Genomic DNA, 19217 nt, shown 5'->3' with positions numbered 1-19217 from the left:
GGCTGGAGTAAGGACTTTAAGAGAACCCACACTCCAAACAAATGAGTATTCATGAGTGGAAAATGACAGATAGAAGGAAGAAAAAATAGGAATGGTATGTAAGTGGATTGATAGATGGATATAAGGAAAGGAGATAGGAAGGGAAGGAAAGCAACATGCTACCCCCAGTGAAAGCACCTATCAAGCAGTTACAGATTAACAACTCAGTCATCTTCTTTTCAAATGCTTTTTAAACCCAATTAAAGCAGTGAAATTTAACTCTCATCTTCTGTGAATATTTGCATGTATGAGTCACACACATGGGATTTGTATTTAAAACTCTCTAATTGGTACCTCTAGCAAGAAAGATTCATTGCCTCTAATTAAGTGATGGCAAATGTCACCTTATGATTTGGGAGGCACACCCTCTTTCTATTTGGGTGATGTAGAAATACCTGCTCATTGGAAGCACAGTGCTGCTAATTGCTTCAGGCATTGGAGGTGCCAGCAAGGCAGAGGTGTGCTCACCTCATTTACCAATGTGCTGGGCACTGTGCTAGGGCCCGTGGATATCATCATGACTCTTCCCTGAAGAGGGCAAGTAAAGAGGGGTAGGGAAACAGCTAATGGTAATACAGTGGACTTGTAGCATGAGATCAGGTGGTACAGGGTGACGTGGGTGCAGAGGACAATTGGAGGAGGTGGGGCTGGAGGTGAATCTGGAAGGATGCACAAGCAGGAGTCAGGAGAAAGAAAGAGGCGAGGAGTAGATGGCACAATGAGGGTAAAGATGTGGGTAATCAGGGAGCTGGTACCTTTGGGGAGCTTCCTCTGATCTGCTAGTTGAAGGCAGGATTACTACTGATGGATCATAAGCAAGCAAGTGCAGCGTCTGATTTGCCTGTAGGCAGGCTGACCTCTCACCTGGACAGGGGCCCTGTCCTATCTATACTTTGGAATTAGGAATAAAAACGCTTTTTAAAATGCTATTACAATTATTATAATTAAGAATCATTTTATTATAACAATAGATACCCAGCTCAAACTATTACAAATACAAAAAAAAAAAAAAATTGGTGCCTTGGCAGAAAAATTGAAAGGTTTCATTTGACAACTTCAGACCCCCCACAGCAAGCCAATGAGTCCAGTTGGCAACCTCAACCACTCCACAGCAGGCTGAACAGGACATCTACTGGAAAACCAGAGTGGGCGGCCAAACTCTGTACTTCCTACAGCTGCTTGGGGTGCTTCTCTTCTCTCTGCTTCTTGGCTCCCAAATCCTGTCTCCTGGTAGCTTTCTCTCATTTTAATGGCTTCTCAGCTCCCCCTAAACTTTGAGTGATCATTACATGAATACAAGCCCCAACTCCACATGAACTTTTATCTCAAGTGTCTAACACCAAATAAATTATAGGTTCTGGGCCTGCCTCCTAAATAAAAGTTGAAAGGTCCAACCAGTTGGCCCAGCCTACCCCACTCATTGATTTCCCATTGGGATGGATATCCACTCTTTCTAAACACCTCTACCAGGGCGCCTAGTCAGAAAGGGGAAGTTGCACATCACAGGCAAAAGACCAGCCTGACTACAAGAATGACCTGGGATATAAGTTAACTTCTCTAGAGGACTTTGTAATCAGTATAGTGTTTTTATTTTACTAACAGAGGGAAGCATTGGAGTTCTGAGGGTCAACTTTAGGATGAGAATAGAAAGATTCAAAGGATAAATCAACAGCTGCTTGGTCCCGCTGCTTGGATTGAGTGTTAATGCACTTTTTCAGAGGTGGAAGCAAGGAGAGGGAGGCAAGGAGTGCTCCTGAGAATGCATCTGCACTCTAGTTAAAGACGCATTGGGTGGCAAGACCTAATTTCTCTGTAAATGGAGCAGAAATATCACACTGGTGTTTCCTCTGTATGAGTGCAAAGACACAGGCATTTTTCCAGATGCTGAAACAGCATGGGAAAGAGGCAAGACAGAGGCAAGAAGCAGTCCTAAGGGGGCATGATATGACAGAGTTCAGCCTCAGAAAGAGTTGTGTTGCAAACAGGGATGTTATCTTATGAAGAACTGATAAAAAGTCAGTTCCTCTGAAGTTACATCCAAAGGGAGTAAAGTGTGAGCTGACTGGCCTCAGTCTATTGGAACAAAAAAGCAGAACTGTTGTCAGGGGAGGGAACAGATTGCGTAAAGAACAACAGCCAAGGCACAAGCATAAATAGCTGTTGCTTCTTTCTGGAAAGAAGATGGTTCTCTGGTATCCCATGAACACAGCATTTGGAAGTGGCTTCTGGAAGAATCTGTACATGCCAATAAACCCCGAGTGATGTAGATACTATCTATCAGTCCAGACTCTTGGCTGGACTTGCCCCTCAGACTTTGTTCTCAGCTAAACCTAACTATTTACAGTTCCCCTATGGTGCACCAGGTGCTTTTACCATTGGTCTTTGCCCAGGCAGGTTTCTCTGCCTGCGACTCGCACATCCTTTATCCCTGCTTAATTCCTACTACTTATGACTTTGATTCTACTGTCTTTAGGAAGTAATTCTGGATTACCATGGCTGGATTAGTGCTTCTCCTCTCTTTTTCTATAGCACTCTGCTTTTCCTTTGCTTCTCTATCTCTTACCATACTGGTTATCATAGGTCTCTCTCCAGTCTGAGGGTCCCTTGATGGTAAGAAGTTTGTTCTTACCACATATTTAACACCACATTATAAATTACACGTATAATATACATATAATAAAATCTAACCTTTTAAAATGTGCAGATTGCTAAATTTTGCCAAAGGCATGCTGAAATATAACCACCACAACAATCAAGATACAGAACAGTACCATCATTTAGAACTTCCCTTGTGTCCCCTGTACAAGCAAACCCTACCCCATCCCCAGACCCTGGCAACTGCTGACCCATAATCTGTCCTTATATTTTGGCATTTTCTAGAATGTCATATGAATGGCATCAAATAGCATGTAGTCTTTTGTGTCTGGCTTCTTTCGCTTCATTTCACCAGAGAAGTGCTTTGGATATTCAGTCATTTTCTTGTATGGATCAGTAGTTGATTTCTTTTTACTGCTGAGTCCATTATATAGATACACTGCAATTTGTTTATCCATTCACTAGTTGATGGCCATTTTATTTTCCAGTTTGGCACTATTCTGAATACAGTTTCTCTGAACATTTGCATATAAGTCTTTTTGGATAATTTATGTTTTCATTTCTCTTGGGTAGATCCTAGGAATGGAATTGCTGAGTCATTTTATAAGAAATTGCTAAACTATTTTCCCAAGTAACTGTATTATTTTACGTTCATACCAGCAGTGTATGAGAGTTTCAACTGTTTCACATCTTCATTAGAACTTGGTATTGTCACTCTTATTTTAAACATTCAGGTGGTGGTATGGGGACATCCAATTGTGGCTTTAACTTACACATCCTTGATAACTACTAATGTTGAGCTTCCTTTCATGTTCTTATCTCCTCAGGTGACATGTGTGTTCAAATTTTTGCCTTTTTTTTTTACAGATTATTTTTCGCATTATTGAGTTATAAGAGTTCTTTATGTGTTTGTGGATACAAGTCCTTTGTGAGATATGTCTCTCAAATATTACCTCACAGTCTATGGCTTCAAAAAAATATTTTCTGAAGAGTAAAGAATATAAATGTATAATTTTTGTAAAGTTTGATGTATCAGTTTTATTTTTATTCAGTGCTCTTTTTGTCCCTTGTAATAAATCTTTGCCTAACCCAAGGACACTGAGCTTTTCTTTTATGCTCTCTTTTAAAGTTTCATAATTTTAAGTCCTACATTTAGGACCATGATCCATTTAGAGATAATTTCTGTGTATCATGTATAGTAGAATTGAAGTTCTTCTTTTTTTAAAATATGGATATCCATTTTTTCCAGAAGCATAAACGAAAGACCATTCTTCATTGAATTTTCTTGGAAAGAAAATTTGTCAGAAATTAATTGACCACATGTATGTCTATTTCTGCACTCTTAATTTTTTTTTATGTTGATCTGTAGGTCTACCTTATGTTAATATCATACTACTTGATTAGAGAAACTTTATAATAAATTTTAAAATCGAGTAGTGTGAGTCCTCCAACTTTGCCCTTCTTTTTCAAAATTGTTTTGGCTACATCAGTTATTTAAATTTTTATATAAATTTTAGAATTAGCTTATCCCTTAAAAATCCTATTATTTTGATTTGGGGTGCATTGATCAATTAGGGTAAAATTTATGTTTAATTATATTGAGTCTACTGAACCATGAACACTGTCTGTCTCCATTAAGACTGCTCCAGGTGTTCTTTAAATTTTTTTTTAACATTTATTCATTTTTTGATAGACACAGAGTGCAAACTGGAGAGGGGCAGAGAGAGAGGGAGACACAGAATGCAAAGCAAACTCCAGGCTCTGAACTGTCAGCACAGAGCCTGATGAGGGGCTCAAACTCAGGGACCATGAGATCATGACCTGAGCCAAAGTCGGACGCTCAACCGACTGAGCCACCCAGGCACCCCTGGGTGTTCTTTAAATTCTTTAAGCAATATCTTGGAGTCTTGTGTGTGCAGATCCTACATGTATTTTTTGAAAGTTATTCCTAAGTATCTGTTGGTTGTTGATGTTATCATATTAGTACTTTTTATTTAAATTTTCCTTATTTTATTTTATTTTATTTTATTTTATATGAAATTTATTGTCAAATTGGTTTCCATATTACACCCAGTGCTCATTCCAACAAGTGCCCTCCTCAATGACCATCACTCACCCTCCCCTCCCTCCCACCCCCCATCAACCCTCACTTTATTCTCAGTTTTTAAGAGTCTCTTACGGTTTGGCTCTCTCCCTCTCTAACTTTTTTTTTCCTTCCCCTCCCCCATGGTCTTCAGTTAAGTTTCTCAGGATCCACATAAGAGTGAAAACATACGGTATCTGTCTTTCTCTGTATGACTTATTTCACACAGCATAACACTCTCCAGTTCCATCCACGTTGCTCCAAAGAGCATATTTCATTCTTTCTCATTGCCAAGTAGTAGTCCATTGTGTATATAAACCACAATTTCTTTATCCATTCATCAGTTGATGGGCATTTAGGCTTTTTCCATAATTTGGCTATTGTTGAAAGTGCTGCTATAAACATCAAGGAAGTACAAATCAAAACCACACTGAGATACCACCTCACGCCAGTCTGAGTGGCTAAAATGAACAAATCAGGACACTATAGATGCTGGAGAGGATGTGGAGAAATGGGAACTCTTTTATTTAAATTTTCAATAGTTTACTGCTAGTACATAAAAATATAATTGCTTTTTTATGTATTTACTTATTATACAGTGATTTTCCTAAACTCACTTATTAGTTCTAGTAACATTTTCATAGATTCCATAGAATTTGCTTCATTGAGGATCATGTTCTCTGCAAGTAAAGACAATTTTACTTTTTAATTTCCAATCTTATTTTTTTCCTTGTCTTATTGAATGGGTTAGAACCTCCAGTACAATGTGCATAGTACAGTACAAGGTAAGAGTGGACATCCTTGTGTATTCTTTCTGCTCTTGGGAGGGGAGCATTTACTCTTTAACCATAAAGCACGATGTTAGCTTTGGTTCTCTACAAAAGTTCTTTATCAGATTGAGGAAGTTCCCTTCTATTCCCTATTTACTGATTGTTCTGATTATAAATGGATGCTGAATTTTGTCAAGTGTTTCATTCAGGGACTCTTCCCCAATTTACCTCCCCCACCCCGTGCTTAAGGTGTTCTTGCATATTTTTAGGTGACCCATAAATATTTGTTGAATGAATGGAGTTGGGCTAAATATCTCTGTGAGTGCAAAGCTACACTTTAGCCCCTTAGAAGTGTGAGATGGGCTTAGGGGAACTTAATATTTGAACGCCTATTCATGTCAGAGATACTAGATTTGCCTAAATGATCTCATACAATTTTTACAACATTCTTACGAAGTAAGTATCTCCATTTTGCAAATGAGGGATGATGAGTAATAGATAGAATGATTAAAAAGCTGTAATATGGTTGGGATGTGGGGAAAAGGTCCTGTGTTTCATAATTCAATAGAATGAAAAAAGATAATCTTTATGTTCATAAAACAAAGAATATACAAAGGAGGATGGTTTAAAATATGATGCAAGTTAAAATAGAGTATGATTTGGTTATCTGATGGCATGAAACTATCAAGAGTCCAGTCGGTCTGGGTACAAGGAACATCATCCGTGGAATGACAGTTAAACCATTAAGAAGGGAAAGCAATCCTTGCATAACACTCAGCTCAGCCATGCACAAAAGCCTCATAGTCAAAATCATGCAAATTTAAGTTATTGGTGTGCAGCCCTGAGGATGTGATCTATAGACAAAGCAAAGAAGATTTAATTTAGCTTACCCATGAAAATGCAAATGTTTGTCAACCTTGACAACGAGAAAGTCAAGAAAGATTTGAAGGAAGTTAGAAGGTGGAAGAAAAATGTGGAAATTGTAGGGAGGTTAACACTCTTATTTTTCAAAAAGGGAACATTTAAGCCCCTCTGAGCTTCAGTTCCTCACCTGCAAAATGAGCTATAAAGTCTTGTATTATGGGGTTGTGATGAGGATTAATGAATGTATGTAAAATGCCTAATATGTGATAGGTACACAACTAGTGATGAGAGGAGAAAAGGACGGCAGGCCTATGGATAAAAGGAAATAAACCCATCCCCACTCTTGATGGGAAACCCAACTGTAAGGTCTATAAATCTCCTCCCTGCTGACACTGTCACTGCTCAGAGAGTAGTGGTCAGTCTGACTAATGAAAGGTCAGGGGCTCTGTGAGATGAGGGTGGTAAGTCTGAGTAATCAAAGGTCAGAGGCTGTGTGTCCAGCCCAGGGCATCTGAACAACATGACAACCCTGTGAGTGGAGTCGTTTTCCCCATTTTACAGTTCAGGGAATTGACACTCTGAGTGGCCAACTGACTCACATAGAAGTGGCCCGAGGTGGCTAAGCCAGGCCTGAAACCCAGCAATCTAGCAACTGGCTCTAGATTCCATTGTCTGCCATCGAGTCAAGTGGCACAGTGAATCTGAAACACTGGATGAGCTTATGGCATATCCTCTATCCACATTTCTAATGAATAGCCCCTAGGTTTAATTAAAGGGGAAAAAAGATTAATTGTTTCTCCCAACAGCTGCAAATTATTTACATTGCGTTTGTGTTGATGGCTAATAAAAGAGCAAAGGCGCGCGGGGACAACCCAGGGTGGCTGTAATTCTTCCAGGGTCCATAATGAAGAACTGGTTCGAATGCCAGCATGTAAGCACGGAGGAGCCTGCTGTCCCATTCAGACCCACAGTGGGCAGAGCCGCTCTCTGACCTGGGCATGATCCAATCCGCAGAAATAGCTCTCAGGAGCCAAGACCTGAGAAGAACAGGCATATGTCCCTGCTCCACTAAACTGCCTCTTGGTTTGTTCGTGTATGCTGTGAAATGGGTGAGAAGGAGCAAAATGGTGGCCAGGTTGAGTCTACCAGCTATCCTAGAGCAACTCTTAGCTGACCTTTTGAAGCATGATGGGGTGGAAAGGGGACAGGAGCCACTGCAACAGAGCTGTTTTCAATTTTATAAGCTCTTGCTTTGCGGTAACTACTGAAAATTATTCACTATGATATGTATATATATTTTAATGTGTGTTATATATTATAATGTGCCTGACTTTGTATTATAATATGAATGTTTATCTACACATGTATGTGTTTTTGGATCTCACCACATATGAGAGAATTGTTGGTCTTCCCAATTGTTAGTTTTCAAGCCTGTGGCCATCCTGGGAAAGTCACACCTTGTGAAAGAAGTTCTTCATCATTTTCATAATCACACCTACCTCTTAGGTCCCTGTGGGGAGCATTACGCATGTGACAGCATCATTCAAACTGTGAAGCAGGGTGCGAGGATTGGCATCAGGACAACTTTGATTATTCTAGGGTTCCCTCTAACCTGTTATTTTGCTTCTTAAGCACCTACCCTGCCCTCAGACTTGTGTGAGTGTATGTAGGGGAATAAAGGACAAACCAAGAAGATCACAGTTGAGGAATCAGATTAATGTTTCAGGATATTATTCTTAATGCCAGTGTAGAGGATGAATTGGAGTGGGATAGGACTTCTTACTGGAAGACCAGTCAGAAGGCCACTACAGGCATGCAGAGAGGTGATGGCAGGGCCAGAACCAAAAAAGGAGATGGAATTGACAGAGTTGGGGTATTCACACAGGAATATTACACCAACCCTAGCTCAAGTCTTATTTAAATTCTCGGCCCTTTATGTGTGGCTGTTGACCATAAGTATCTTGTATTCCTTTGCTAGGCCTGCCTTAAGAAAGTGCTACTAACTTTATGGCTTAGAACAACAGAAATTTACTGTCTCACAGTTCTGGAGGCCAGAAGTCTGAAATCAAGTTGTTGACAGGACCAGGCTTGCTCTGAAAGTACAAGGGATAGATCTGTCCCAAGTGTCTCTTCTGGCTTCTGGTAGTTTCTTGGCTGGTGGCAACAGAACACATTGCACTCACATGTATGCGTGTCTGTCTCTGTGTCCAAATTTCCCCTTTTTATAAGGCACCCTTCATTTTGGATTAAGTCCTGCCCAAATGACCTCACTTTAACTTGATTACCCCTATAAAGACCCTCTCTCCACATAAGGTCACTTTCCAAGGTACTGGAGGTTAGGACTCTAACCTCTTTTTTTTCAGGGCCATAATTCAACCAGTAGCATGTAATTGATGTGTGTTAATTTTCCATTAAATAATGTGTTATTCACCTGGTAAAATTACTAAAGAGCAACTTAAACTTCTTAGGCAATTTAGACCATTAAGATAGACACAGTTTTTAAGTGATAAGAAAGCATTCAAATGTCTATTGTATCTTTACACATATGTTGGTACATATACAGATATGTATGTATATAAAATGCAGTAACAATTTGTAATGATAGATTAGGTCGAGGTCAGAAATTCCAGCACACAGCCATGACCTGCTAGTTCATTGATTGATAATGAATATTAACCCTGAAACATCTATTAATAGATGGTAGCATTTGAGAATTAAAGCTTTCAGTCAGTTTTTAAACAGTAGCTATCTACACTGGGCATCCAGGAATAGAAATAGTTGGTTTTGGGTCAAGTGAAAGATCCCTGGTCTTGGAGCCCAAAAATCTGCTGCCCAACTTTCTGTGTGCCTCATTGAACTTCTCTCTGAACCTCGCGTCTCTGAAGGTTCCTTAGGTGTAAAATGGGACCATCGTGCTCTTTGTCTCTCATGCGGTTGTTGGATGAGAGCATATGATTGGACAAATGTGCACTATTAATAATATCATTATGGATGAGCTATTCAAGTGGTGATCTTAAAAGTCAATCTTTGTTTCCATTGTGTTCCAGTCAACAAGCACAAGCCATGGATCGAGACCTCATATCACGGAGTCATAACTGAGAACAACGACACAGTGATTTTGGACCCACCACTTGTAGCCCTGGATAAAGATGCACCAGTTCCTTTTGCAGGTGAGATGATGGCTTATTATGGTTGCACTTAGCCCTCTTTTAAACATGTCAGGAAGCCTCCATGGAGCTGAGACTCAGGCTGTCTATAGCTCTTGTCACCCTCTGTGCATCTCTTCATGATCAGTCTGTGATTTCAAAGCTCTGTGCCTCTTCTGACTTCTGGTGTGGTTCTGATTTCTGATTTATGGTTTTTTCCTTTGGTATTGCCTCCAGTGCAAGACCCTTATTTCTTCTTCTGAGTGATGGTATATTGCTGAAGTGGCCTCTGGAGTTGGAAAAGCCGGGCTAGTAAGGTCCATAGGGGAATTTTCCCTCTTGAAAGATGACCTATCGACAGATTAAGTGTGTGACCCATTGTCCCCACTACCCATATATCATGGACAGGTGAAGAATTGCAGTTTGGTAGCTTGGCAAGAGAAGAGGGAAAGAAAAAAAGGACCAAGAAATATTTGCTCACGATAGGAGAGGGCTGTGCCCTTGAGATTCACAGTGGGTGTGGCTTTTGGCGGAGGAATCAAAAGACAGTGCCATTTTGCCCTCTGCAGCTTGTGGCTAGAGAGTCTTCTCATTATCATCAAGATAATGACTACTTCCTTCTCTAACCTCCTGTAAGGACCAGCTCTCTGGACCAGTGTGTGAAAAATATGGCTATGTCTCACATTTCCACAGACTCTGGCAAAGAGAAGGGGATGGCTGATGGTAGGGGCAGGAGGGAATGGGCAAAAAATTTCTGAAGATGCCTGCATCATGAGTAATATTGTTAACATTTTATCACTGTCAGGAGAAAGACAGGAAATTTAACGAAGGTTTTCAAGATTTCTAGAAGATTGCTTTATGATAGATGGGTGCCATGCTGAGGTTTTCACCATGATGAAGTCTATTTTTTTCTGACAGTTTGTCTGCTACATTATGAGCTACTTGGGCAGAAAAAAATGGCTCTTTCACACTTCTAAGAGATAAGCTCTATGAAGGCCCCTTTTTCATTCCAGAACATTGTAAAGTGAGGAGTGAGGGGGTGGGTTCAATGGGGGAAATTCAGCGTTATGTGAAGATAAACCCATAAGTATTCTTACGGAGCATCGGGGAGATACTCTTGACTCTCAGAAGAAGCTTTATCTTTATTTCATGTTAGACTGATTACCACCAAGGGCACCTAACTGTGACTTGCATGGTGTTTTAGAGTGGGGATATTTCCTTACATCTTCCAGCCATCCTCAAAGTTTCCAGCTCAACCAAATTCCACTCGGAAGTGTGAATCCCATGCTGTCTTTTCCACAAAAGAGGAGTTATCTTTCCCAGACCTTCTTTGCCAGCCTGAGACTATTCCAAAGCATCCCCTTCTTGGATATAATTAGATGATATTGGGGTGAATCGGCAATTCTTAACCTCCTAGAAATGAGATTTTAAAACAAGCACTAGCAAAAAATGTTTGGGTTATGGAAATGTTTGGTTTGGAATGCACTGTGTGCTTAACAAAATGGAGACAATATTTAAAAATTGGGAGATTTAATGTAAGAAGGCAGGATTCTGGTTTATCTTGATGAACCAGATAGGAAATGCAAAGCTGAGTCATGGCTTCCCTGTCTAGGCTGAGCAAGTGCTCCTGGCTTCCCTCAGCCCCTTCTCTGCAGCCTGTGTGCATAGGTCTTTCCACCAAGCAGGTCCTCTCATTCGCCTTTCCTTTCAAGTGTGTGACTCTTCTTTGAAACATGACAGAAAAAACCAGTGATACATGAAGCAGGAAGTAAAAGTGAGTTACTTTAGTGTAGTGCGTCTAACATTTTAAAAGATGAGGGATGTGTCTGATTCTTTATTATGTCTACCCTCAATGAAGCCCTGTTCTCCTCTAATAGTGAACTAGGAAACTGAAGTTGTTGAATAAACTGTTCTACCATAAAGTTATAAGCTCTTTAAGGTACAGACCAAAATGGGGGAGGGGGGGCACAGTTTAAGCAAATCTGATATTTGGAAGTTTGGATTTACAAAAGATTACTTCTCTTGCTTGGTTTATGGGACTGCAGGACAATTAATAACTTCACCTGAAGATTCACCAAAGTGTTTCATAAACCATAAATCCGTCAAACTTGAATTTGTATTCTGACCATCTGATATGCCCACTGGTTTTCAGGCACATCTTGAAACTAAGATTTGCTTCTAAGCCAAGCCCTGAGTAGTTATTCCCATTTGAAGAAAATTTCTCTGCTCCTTGATATTTGCAGCTGCATAAAAAAATCTAGCTTAATGCATCAAAATATAATCTTCCAAGCTCTTCAGAGTACAAAATAAAGGTGCTTTTTGGAATGGTCAAAGCTATTTTTCTCAGTGTTATTTATGATCAGCTCTAAGACAGGACACAGGCACTCACCATCCATCCATGCTGCAGACGTTTATTTTAAAACATTTATCTTAAAAAGAAAATACTGAAGATTTATTTCAGATCCCTATCATTCTCATAAAATTGAAAAATTCATATCTGCCAGCTCCATCAGTTCTTGAAGTCAACTGTAGCTTTTAGTCCCCCCTTATCAACTGTTTGTGCATTGTCAGTTTTCCACCCCTTTCCCACTGGTCTTTATTTCCAATTTAGCCTGTGAGGTGAGCCATAAGCTTGCTGGGAGATGGTTCCATCCATAACATTTTTGCTCTGTCTCATTTCTTTTGTGATTTCCCTCTTTGAAAAAAAAATTTAGAAAAATCTACATAAAATATCACTCACTTAAATAGAAGTCATCATTGCATTTTGCATATAAATGCAAATTCAGGGACATAGAATAGCTTTTCCTGCATATTTCCTGATTATTACAATAACTGTTGATTGTGGAAAATGTGAAAAATATAGTAAAACACAAAAAGGTGTGAAAAATATGTTTTCTTACCCCCAGAGAGAGCCTCTGTTAACATTTTAGTGTATTTCCTTCCAGTCATTTTTCTACTCTTTTTTTCCTCCAAAAATTGTGATCTCTCCTCGTATTACAATTACTAACAACTTATTTTTCCCACTAAACTAATGAAAATATACCATTTCATTAAATATTAATTCTGCAACTGATTAAATGGCTGTGTGATGTCCTTCTCAATGAATATTCTGTAGCTTACCATTCTTTTTTTTCTAGCTTCATTGAATTACAGTTGACATACAACATTGTCTAAGTTTAAGGTGTACAATGTATTGATTTGATAAACATCTATATTGGAAAAATGATTATTGCCATAGTGTTATCTAACATCTCCATCACCTCAAATAATTACAATTTCCTTTTTGTGGTGAGAACATGTAAGATCTATTCTCTTAGCAATTTTCAAGGATATAAAACAATGTTGTTAACTATAATCATCATGCTGTACATTAGATCCCCAAAACTTATTTGTCTTGTAACTGAAATTTTCTACCCTTTGGCAACACCTCCCTAGTCCCCCCCCCCCCCCAGTGCCTGGTAACTACCATTTACTCCCTGTTTCTGAGTTTGACTTTTTAAAGCTGATTCCACATATAAGGGAATCTACATATAAGTGATATCATATATGTGATATAAGTGATTCCACATACAGATTCTATATATAAGTGAGATCATGCAGTATTTGTCTTCTATGTCTGGCTAATCTCACTGACCATAATGTCCTCAGGGTCCATCTATGTTGTCACAAATGCAGGAATTTCTTCTCTCATGGCTGAATAATACTAATAATAGAGTATTATTTATACACTTTTTTTTATTTATACAATTTTCTTCTTTATACATTTATCAGTTTATCCGTTGACAGACACTTAGGTTGTTTTCCATATCTTGGCCATTGTGAATTATACTGCAATGAACATAGTGATGCAGATATCTCTTTGAAATCCTGATTTTATTTCCTTTGGATGTATATACAGAAGTAGGATTGCTGGATCATATGGTATTTATGTTTGTAATTTTTTGAGGATCCTCCATACTGTTTTCCATAGTGGCTGTACCAGTTTACATTCCCACCAACAGTACACAAAGGTTTCCTTTCTCTGCATCCTCGCCAACATTTTATCTCTCATCTTTTTGAAGATAAACATTCTGACAGGTATGAGGTGATAGGCAAATAATCTGTTATAATTCTTTTTTATTATAATTGTCTGCATTTCTGATTCTATCATTTGGATGGATTTCCAGAATTGGAATTAATAGGTCAAACATTTTAAAGTTCTGGAAACATGTTAAATTCCTTTCCAGAATAGTCGTATGAGTCTGCAGTCCTATTCTTACCACTCTAGTCTCATTCCCTGGCCCCTTTATGGCTTATTCTAATGGTGTGATTTAGATGATGTGGTGCAATCACCAGTAACAGTAGCCTCACCATCTTCATCTGTAAAATAATATAAGCTTTCCAAGGTTGTTGTTTTGATTAAATTTAAAGAATGTCTATGATGAATGTTACAGTGATTCGAGGTATAATAGAAGCTTAATAAATTTGAGGGTTTTTTTTTCCATATCCTCTTCTGTGCCCATTTCATAGCAAGATAACCCAACTCAAAGAGATCCCAAGCATCTCAGGGCAGGCCAGCCATGGGGCTGGGACTGGAGCCCAGGACTTCTCACCACTTTCTCCGAGTTCTTTTTCCCAGTGATGTTGCCTTTCGATCCCTGCCCCCACTGAGTACTAGAGGTGTCATCAACTCTCAGTCAGTGAATCATCCTCTCTCAGACGTCAGTCAAATCCATTAAACCTAACTCAGTTCTCAACCCAGTGTCTGGGCCCGGTGGACATGACCTTCTTAGAGAATCAGATCCAGAAAAATCCTTGAGTAATAATGAAAATCCTGTCCATTGCATGGCAAAAAAATGATAATGAAAGCAAGCTAGGCACGCTGTGAACTTATTAATTTCTACATGAGCCCCACTGAGGCCTGTTAGGAAACTGTGGAGACTTTTAAATTTGAAGGGAATTAGATTGCCTTTCAGAGATAATAGAACTGTTCATTTGTCTACATTGGGCCAGTCTGGACTTGTCTTTAGTAAGGACAGAGCAGCAGAGAGTGATCAGGCATAATTGGCTGGCTTCTCAGGCTGGGTGACTCTCTGAAGGCTGCCTGGAAAATTGCCCAGGATGCGATTTGGCCTGTTTGGATCAGCTGGTTGGAGCGGAAGATTCTCCCCTCTCTGTGGTTAGCTCCATTTGCCCCTCCTTGTGCTGCTCAGCATTTGCCCACCTATTTGTCCCCTTATCTTTGGACCTGCCCACGGCCCTTTCTGTGCTTTGGGCCCCCTAGGTCCCTGATGGCAGGGATCCTCCCTGAGGGCTTGTGCAGCCCCTGCCTCTTATGGTGGTAGGGGAACGCGGAATGTGAACAGCCACAGGCTTTGACAGATACACATTGCTGAATATTTACATTCTGCCATTTCCTAGCTGTGTGGTCTCATATAAGTTACTGAACTCCTCTGAGGGGCAGTTCTCTCATAATTAAAATGAGGGTAAACACAGTATCTACATCTGGGTTAATGTGGATTAAATAAAATACTAATGTCCTGTGCCTAGCGCACTCCCTGGCAGCCAGTAGAGGTCCAGTATGCCACAGTTCTGATAATCCTAGCAATGATAATAATGAGAGTAATCAAAGTAGGTATAATTCTTAGTGTCACCAATAAGCCACAACGTTTTATTTATTTTAGGCTGATTACGATGATGGAATTATAATCGATGATAATGATATTAAAGGGAGGAGAAAAGTGAGTTTGGAGTTTGTTTTAAAGGCTTAATACAGTCACCCATCCAGCTAGGTTTCCTGGACTGGTTATGTGGCAGTGTCGGGACAATCAGTTAAATAATGTAGTGAAAGTAGTTTGTGAATTGTGCAGAACTCTGTAAATCGTTGGTGGGAATGTATTTCCTCGCATTGCACCTGCATTCTATCCCTGTGGAGTAATCCATTAGTTGCAAGATACACGTTTGGATTATTGCAGACCATATGCTCTTTTATTAGAGACGTACACACACACACACACACACAAACACACACACACACAAATACACACACACACACACACATGTGCCAGCCACAGCACACACAAAATTATATCCAAGCCTCACACCAACTCTGTGGAACAAGAAGGTCAGCTGTCGTGATTCTGTCTTGCCAATGAGGACATTGAAACTTGAAAAAACATTAAGTAACTATTCAGGGCTACCTTGCTGAGGATGGCTCGGCCCTATCACTCAATCCCAGATGCTCAGACTCCAAGTCCTGCCTTCTTTCCCCTCTGCCCATTGTCCAGTGGTGGATACATGTCTCATTGGCAGTCGAAGATTGACATGGTACCCGGACATAGCGTTAAGGAATGCGGCCTACCGTTGCGGGTTGTTCCCTTTGAAGTTCTTTTTCAATCTCTCTGATGATGTCAAGGAGAAAGGCAGTTGGCGAGGCTCAGCACCTCTCCAGCATTTGCTAATCCCTCTCTCTGACAAAGAAGGCACAAGCTCTTTCTCAGAGCATTCCATAGGCCACACTGTTGAGGTAGAATGTTAATAGCATTCTGTCGTGTTTTATTTAAGTTCCTTTTTCTTTTTTTCTTTTTCTTACTTTTTTTTTTTTTTTGAGACAAGTATTGCTGGCTTTTCAGTTTTGGGGGCTTATTTTTAAAAATAGAGTCATTTGGGTGTTTTTAAACCCCAATTTAAAGAAAAATGTAAATAAATAAGTAGGTAGTTCATGGCAATGGCAAAAACAACCAAAAAACAAAAAACCATGAAAGAGGTCCAGGACTGAGTGCCACATGGGATGCCATGGAATGACCACCTCTGAGCTTCATTCCTCACCCAGCCACTTCAGGGCTACCCACCATCTTCAGTGCCCTTCCCTGCCACAGGGTCTCTGAGGGCTGACCCTGGCAGCCAAGGAGCCACCTACATCAGCCTCACAGTAGATGGTGATTGTGTTCTAGGTGGTTTGTGCGGGGGGGGGGGGGGGGGGGGGGGTCATTCTTGTGGGCCAGAGGCAGGGTGCCCCCTGGTGTCCCACCCTGGTCTCTGAGCATTTACTTGGCCTCAGCCAGAAGCCAGTCTGGCAGTCCTTGCAGAGAACTGTGGATTCTCTGGAATCCACAATCTGGGTAACTGCCCCGGATCTAACAGAGTTGGAATCAAGAATAAATAGTACCAGGGGCGCCTGGGTGGCTCAGTCAGTTAAACGTCTGACTTTGTCTCAGGTCATGATCTCATAGTTCGTGAGTTCAAGCCCCCTGTTGGCCTCTGTGCTGACAGCTCAGAGCCTGAAGCCTGCTTCGGATTCTGTGTGTGTCTCTCTCTCTGCCCCTTCCCTGCTCACACTCTGACACTCTCTCTCTCTCAAAAATAAATAAACATTTAAAAAAAAGAATAGACAGGACCAGAAAGACATGGATCAACGTCTGTTAATTCGAGTACATGTGACAATTACTAAAAAGAATAAAGAATAAAACAAAATTAACCTACACTCCTAAGACCCTGCCAGACCTTTTCCTGTTCATATATTAATACACAGTTCTGATTAATTTGGATCATAGTTTACTTGGTTCAGAGTCTTTGTGTTTTCATCTTTCATAGACCTTTTCCAAGCTGACTAAAATATATTTTAAAATATTACTGAAGAGTAGAGTACAAAATTATACTTCATAGATCCCTCTCGTGGTTTATTTAACCGTTCTCTTATTTTTGTACATTTAGGTTGTTTACAGTGTTTTTCCAATTAAAAATAACATTGCCATGGGCAACTTTGTAGAAATACCTTTCTTATATAAACATAGGAGTCAGGATTTCATGTTTATGGTTTAGTTCATAGACGGTAAAAAAACAGATGTGTTCTATTTTCAGTGACAGATTGAGATTGTGTTGTCAGATGTTTTTGCCGATATGATCGGTGATCGCCCAATTTTCGAGCATATGGTGTGTTTCCGGATAAACAGGGGAGTAGAAACTGGACTGGCTCCCACACCTGTCCACAGCCTGTGGCGGAGCCTCTATCCTTGTAATGAACCCTCTCCCTCACCATAGTGACTGTCATCTAAGGGTTTCCAGTTTTAGGCAAGGTGTGATTTGAGAACTCATCAGGACAGTACAGAAGTTGCTTTAAAGCTGGGAAAAACTTGCAGGGTGAGGGCACATCAACCAGCAAATAAGCCAGAAGACCGGGTCAAGTGGATGCTCTGGGGAGGACCACCATGACAGCATCCATTTGTAGTCCCCAGGAGCAGCAAGGCCTGTTGGACCACACCCGTGGGCCCGGTCCTGTTGGTGGCAGAGGGGTCTACCAGGCACACTGGGAGAGAAGAAGACCTGGCATATCATTCACCCTGGAACTAAAGTATTGAGTTAGCTCTGTTCTTGGTGCTCTCTTTTCAGCCAGTTTCTCAGCTTCCAGCCTTGACAGTGATGGGGGCATATTTGGGTCTTTTTCTTGGTTACCCCTCCATGAGCAGTGCATTCACTCTGGTGTTTCCCTTTCACACTTTTTACCCCTCCCTCCTATCTGCTGATGGCCAGGAAGCTCTGGAGGCAGATCTCATCACTGGACAGGGCCTTCCATATATAACCCTCGGGTTCCCAGGGCCTGGGACACAAAGCTCTGGCCTTGCTGAGTAGAGAAGTGAACATCTTTCCTGCCACAGAGGAGGTCGGTAGTCCCTTTCTATGGTGGAACTGTTCTGCTGGAGGGAGAAAAAGGAGCTTCCCAGATTCTCTGCTGCCCATGCGTTTGGGGTCTTTGCCCTGAATTTTCTTTCTTGTTAATTATCCTCTTTGCCCGCCCCAGACTTTATCTCAGTGTCCCTAAAGCTCTCTGTCTGTATATCGCCAGTCACTGGGCCTTTTGTTGTTGTTGTTTTCACTTCTCTCATGCTGAAGGCTGTGTATATTTTTGCTTCATGGCAACTCATTCTAGGATGGCCCATCTCATCTGGAAAATTGTACTGTTCACCTCTTCTCCATTATGATCCATGCTTAATCCTGGAGTCCCAGGCGTCTCCATAGGAGCCTAGTTGCTCAGGGTTCTTCTGCACCTGAGTCCCTGATGAGCGCAGTCACATAACCTCTTCTCATGCTTAGTGGTCAGAGGCAGGTGCTGAGGGGACACTGTGTCAGGATGGCTGGAGGAGGGACTAGGAGCCAAAGTACAGAGGAAGGAAGGCATGAGCAAGGGCTGGCCAGGCAAGGAAAAAGAAGAGTGTGGGAGTCCCAGATAAATGCTTACTGCAGGGGTCCCACTCCAGTTCAAACTAATGTTTAAGGGAGAATTAGTGATTACTTGTGGGTCATTTTCCATAATTTAGGCTGAAAAGTGAGGGACATTTAGGGATTCAAACCATATTCCTAGGACATGGGACTTTCATTGCTATAACCAAGAAGTTCTGGGTAAACTGGAGTGAGTTGGTCACCCCAACAGGAAGGATGTGGAGTTCTAGGATAGAAAGCTTGAGTACTGGCACTAGGTTGCTTGAGAAAAGCCCTTGAAGGTAAGAATCTCAAGTCTTCTGGGATTTGGAGCTAATGGCAGTATTATACTAAAACAGGATGAAAAGTGGACAATGAAATCAATAAGAATAGCAGGACTGGTGCCAGCCCATATGGTAACTGTGAAAATTAGAAACAGGTGCTCTTTATTACATATGGACACTGTCCCACACTAGAGCACATGACTTGGCAAACGGAGAAAGAGGCAGATTTCAGCCCCTACTTGTCCCCTCAGTCGTACATCCT

General features: G+C 40.8%; 1 protein-coding gene across 2 annotated transcripts in view; it reads left to right on the top strand.

Annotated features, from left to right (window-relative positions):
- Positions 1–19217, top strand: part of CLSTN2 (calsyntenin 2) — a 608534-nt gene that overhangs the window by 215179 nt on the left and 374138 nt on the right. For both annotated transcript variants that reach the window (XM_043595270.1, XM_043595271.1), the window contains exon 2: positions 9399–9521. In XM_043595270.1, coding sequence (XP_043451205.1) covers positions 9399–9521 — 123 coding nt within the window. The remainder of the gene's footprint in view (positions 1–9398; positions 9522–19217) is intronic.

The sequence above is a fragment of the Prionailurus bengalensis genome, chromosome C2, assembly GCF_016509475.1.
Source record: "Prionailurus bengalensis isolate Pbe53 chromosome C2, Fcat_Pben_1.1_paternal_pri, whole genome shotgun sequence".
NCBI lineage: Eukaryota > Metazoa > Chordata > Mammalia > Carnivora > Felidae > Prionailurus > Prionailurus bengalensis.
The sequence above is the reverse complement of the archived record's forward strand: the minus strand, read 5'-3'. Positions and strand labels throughout refer to the sequence as shown.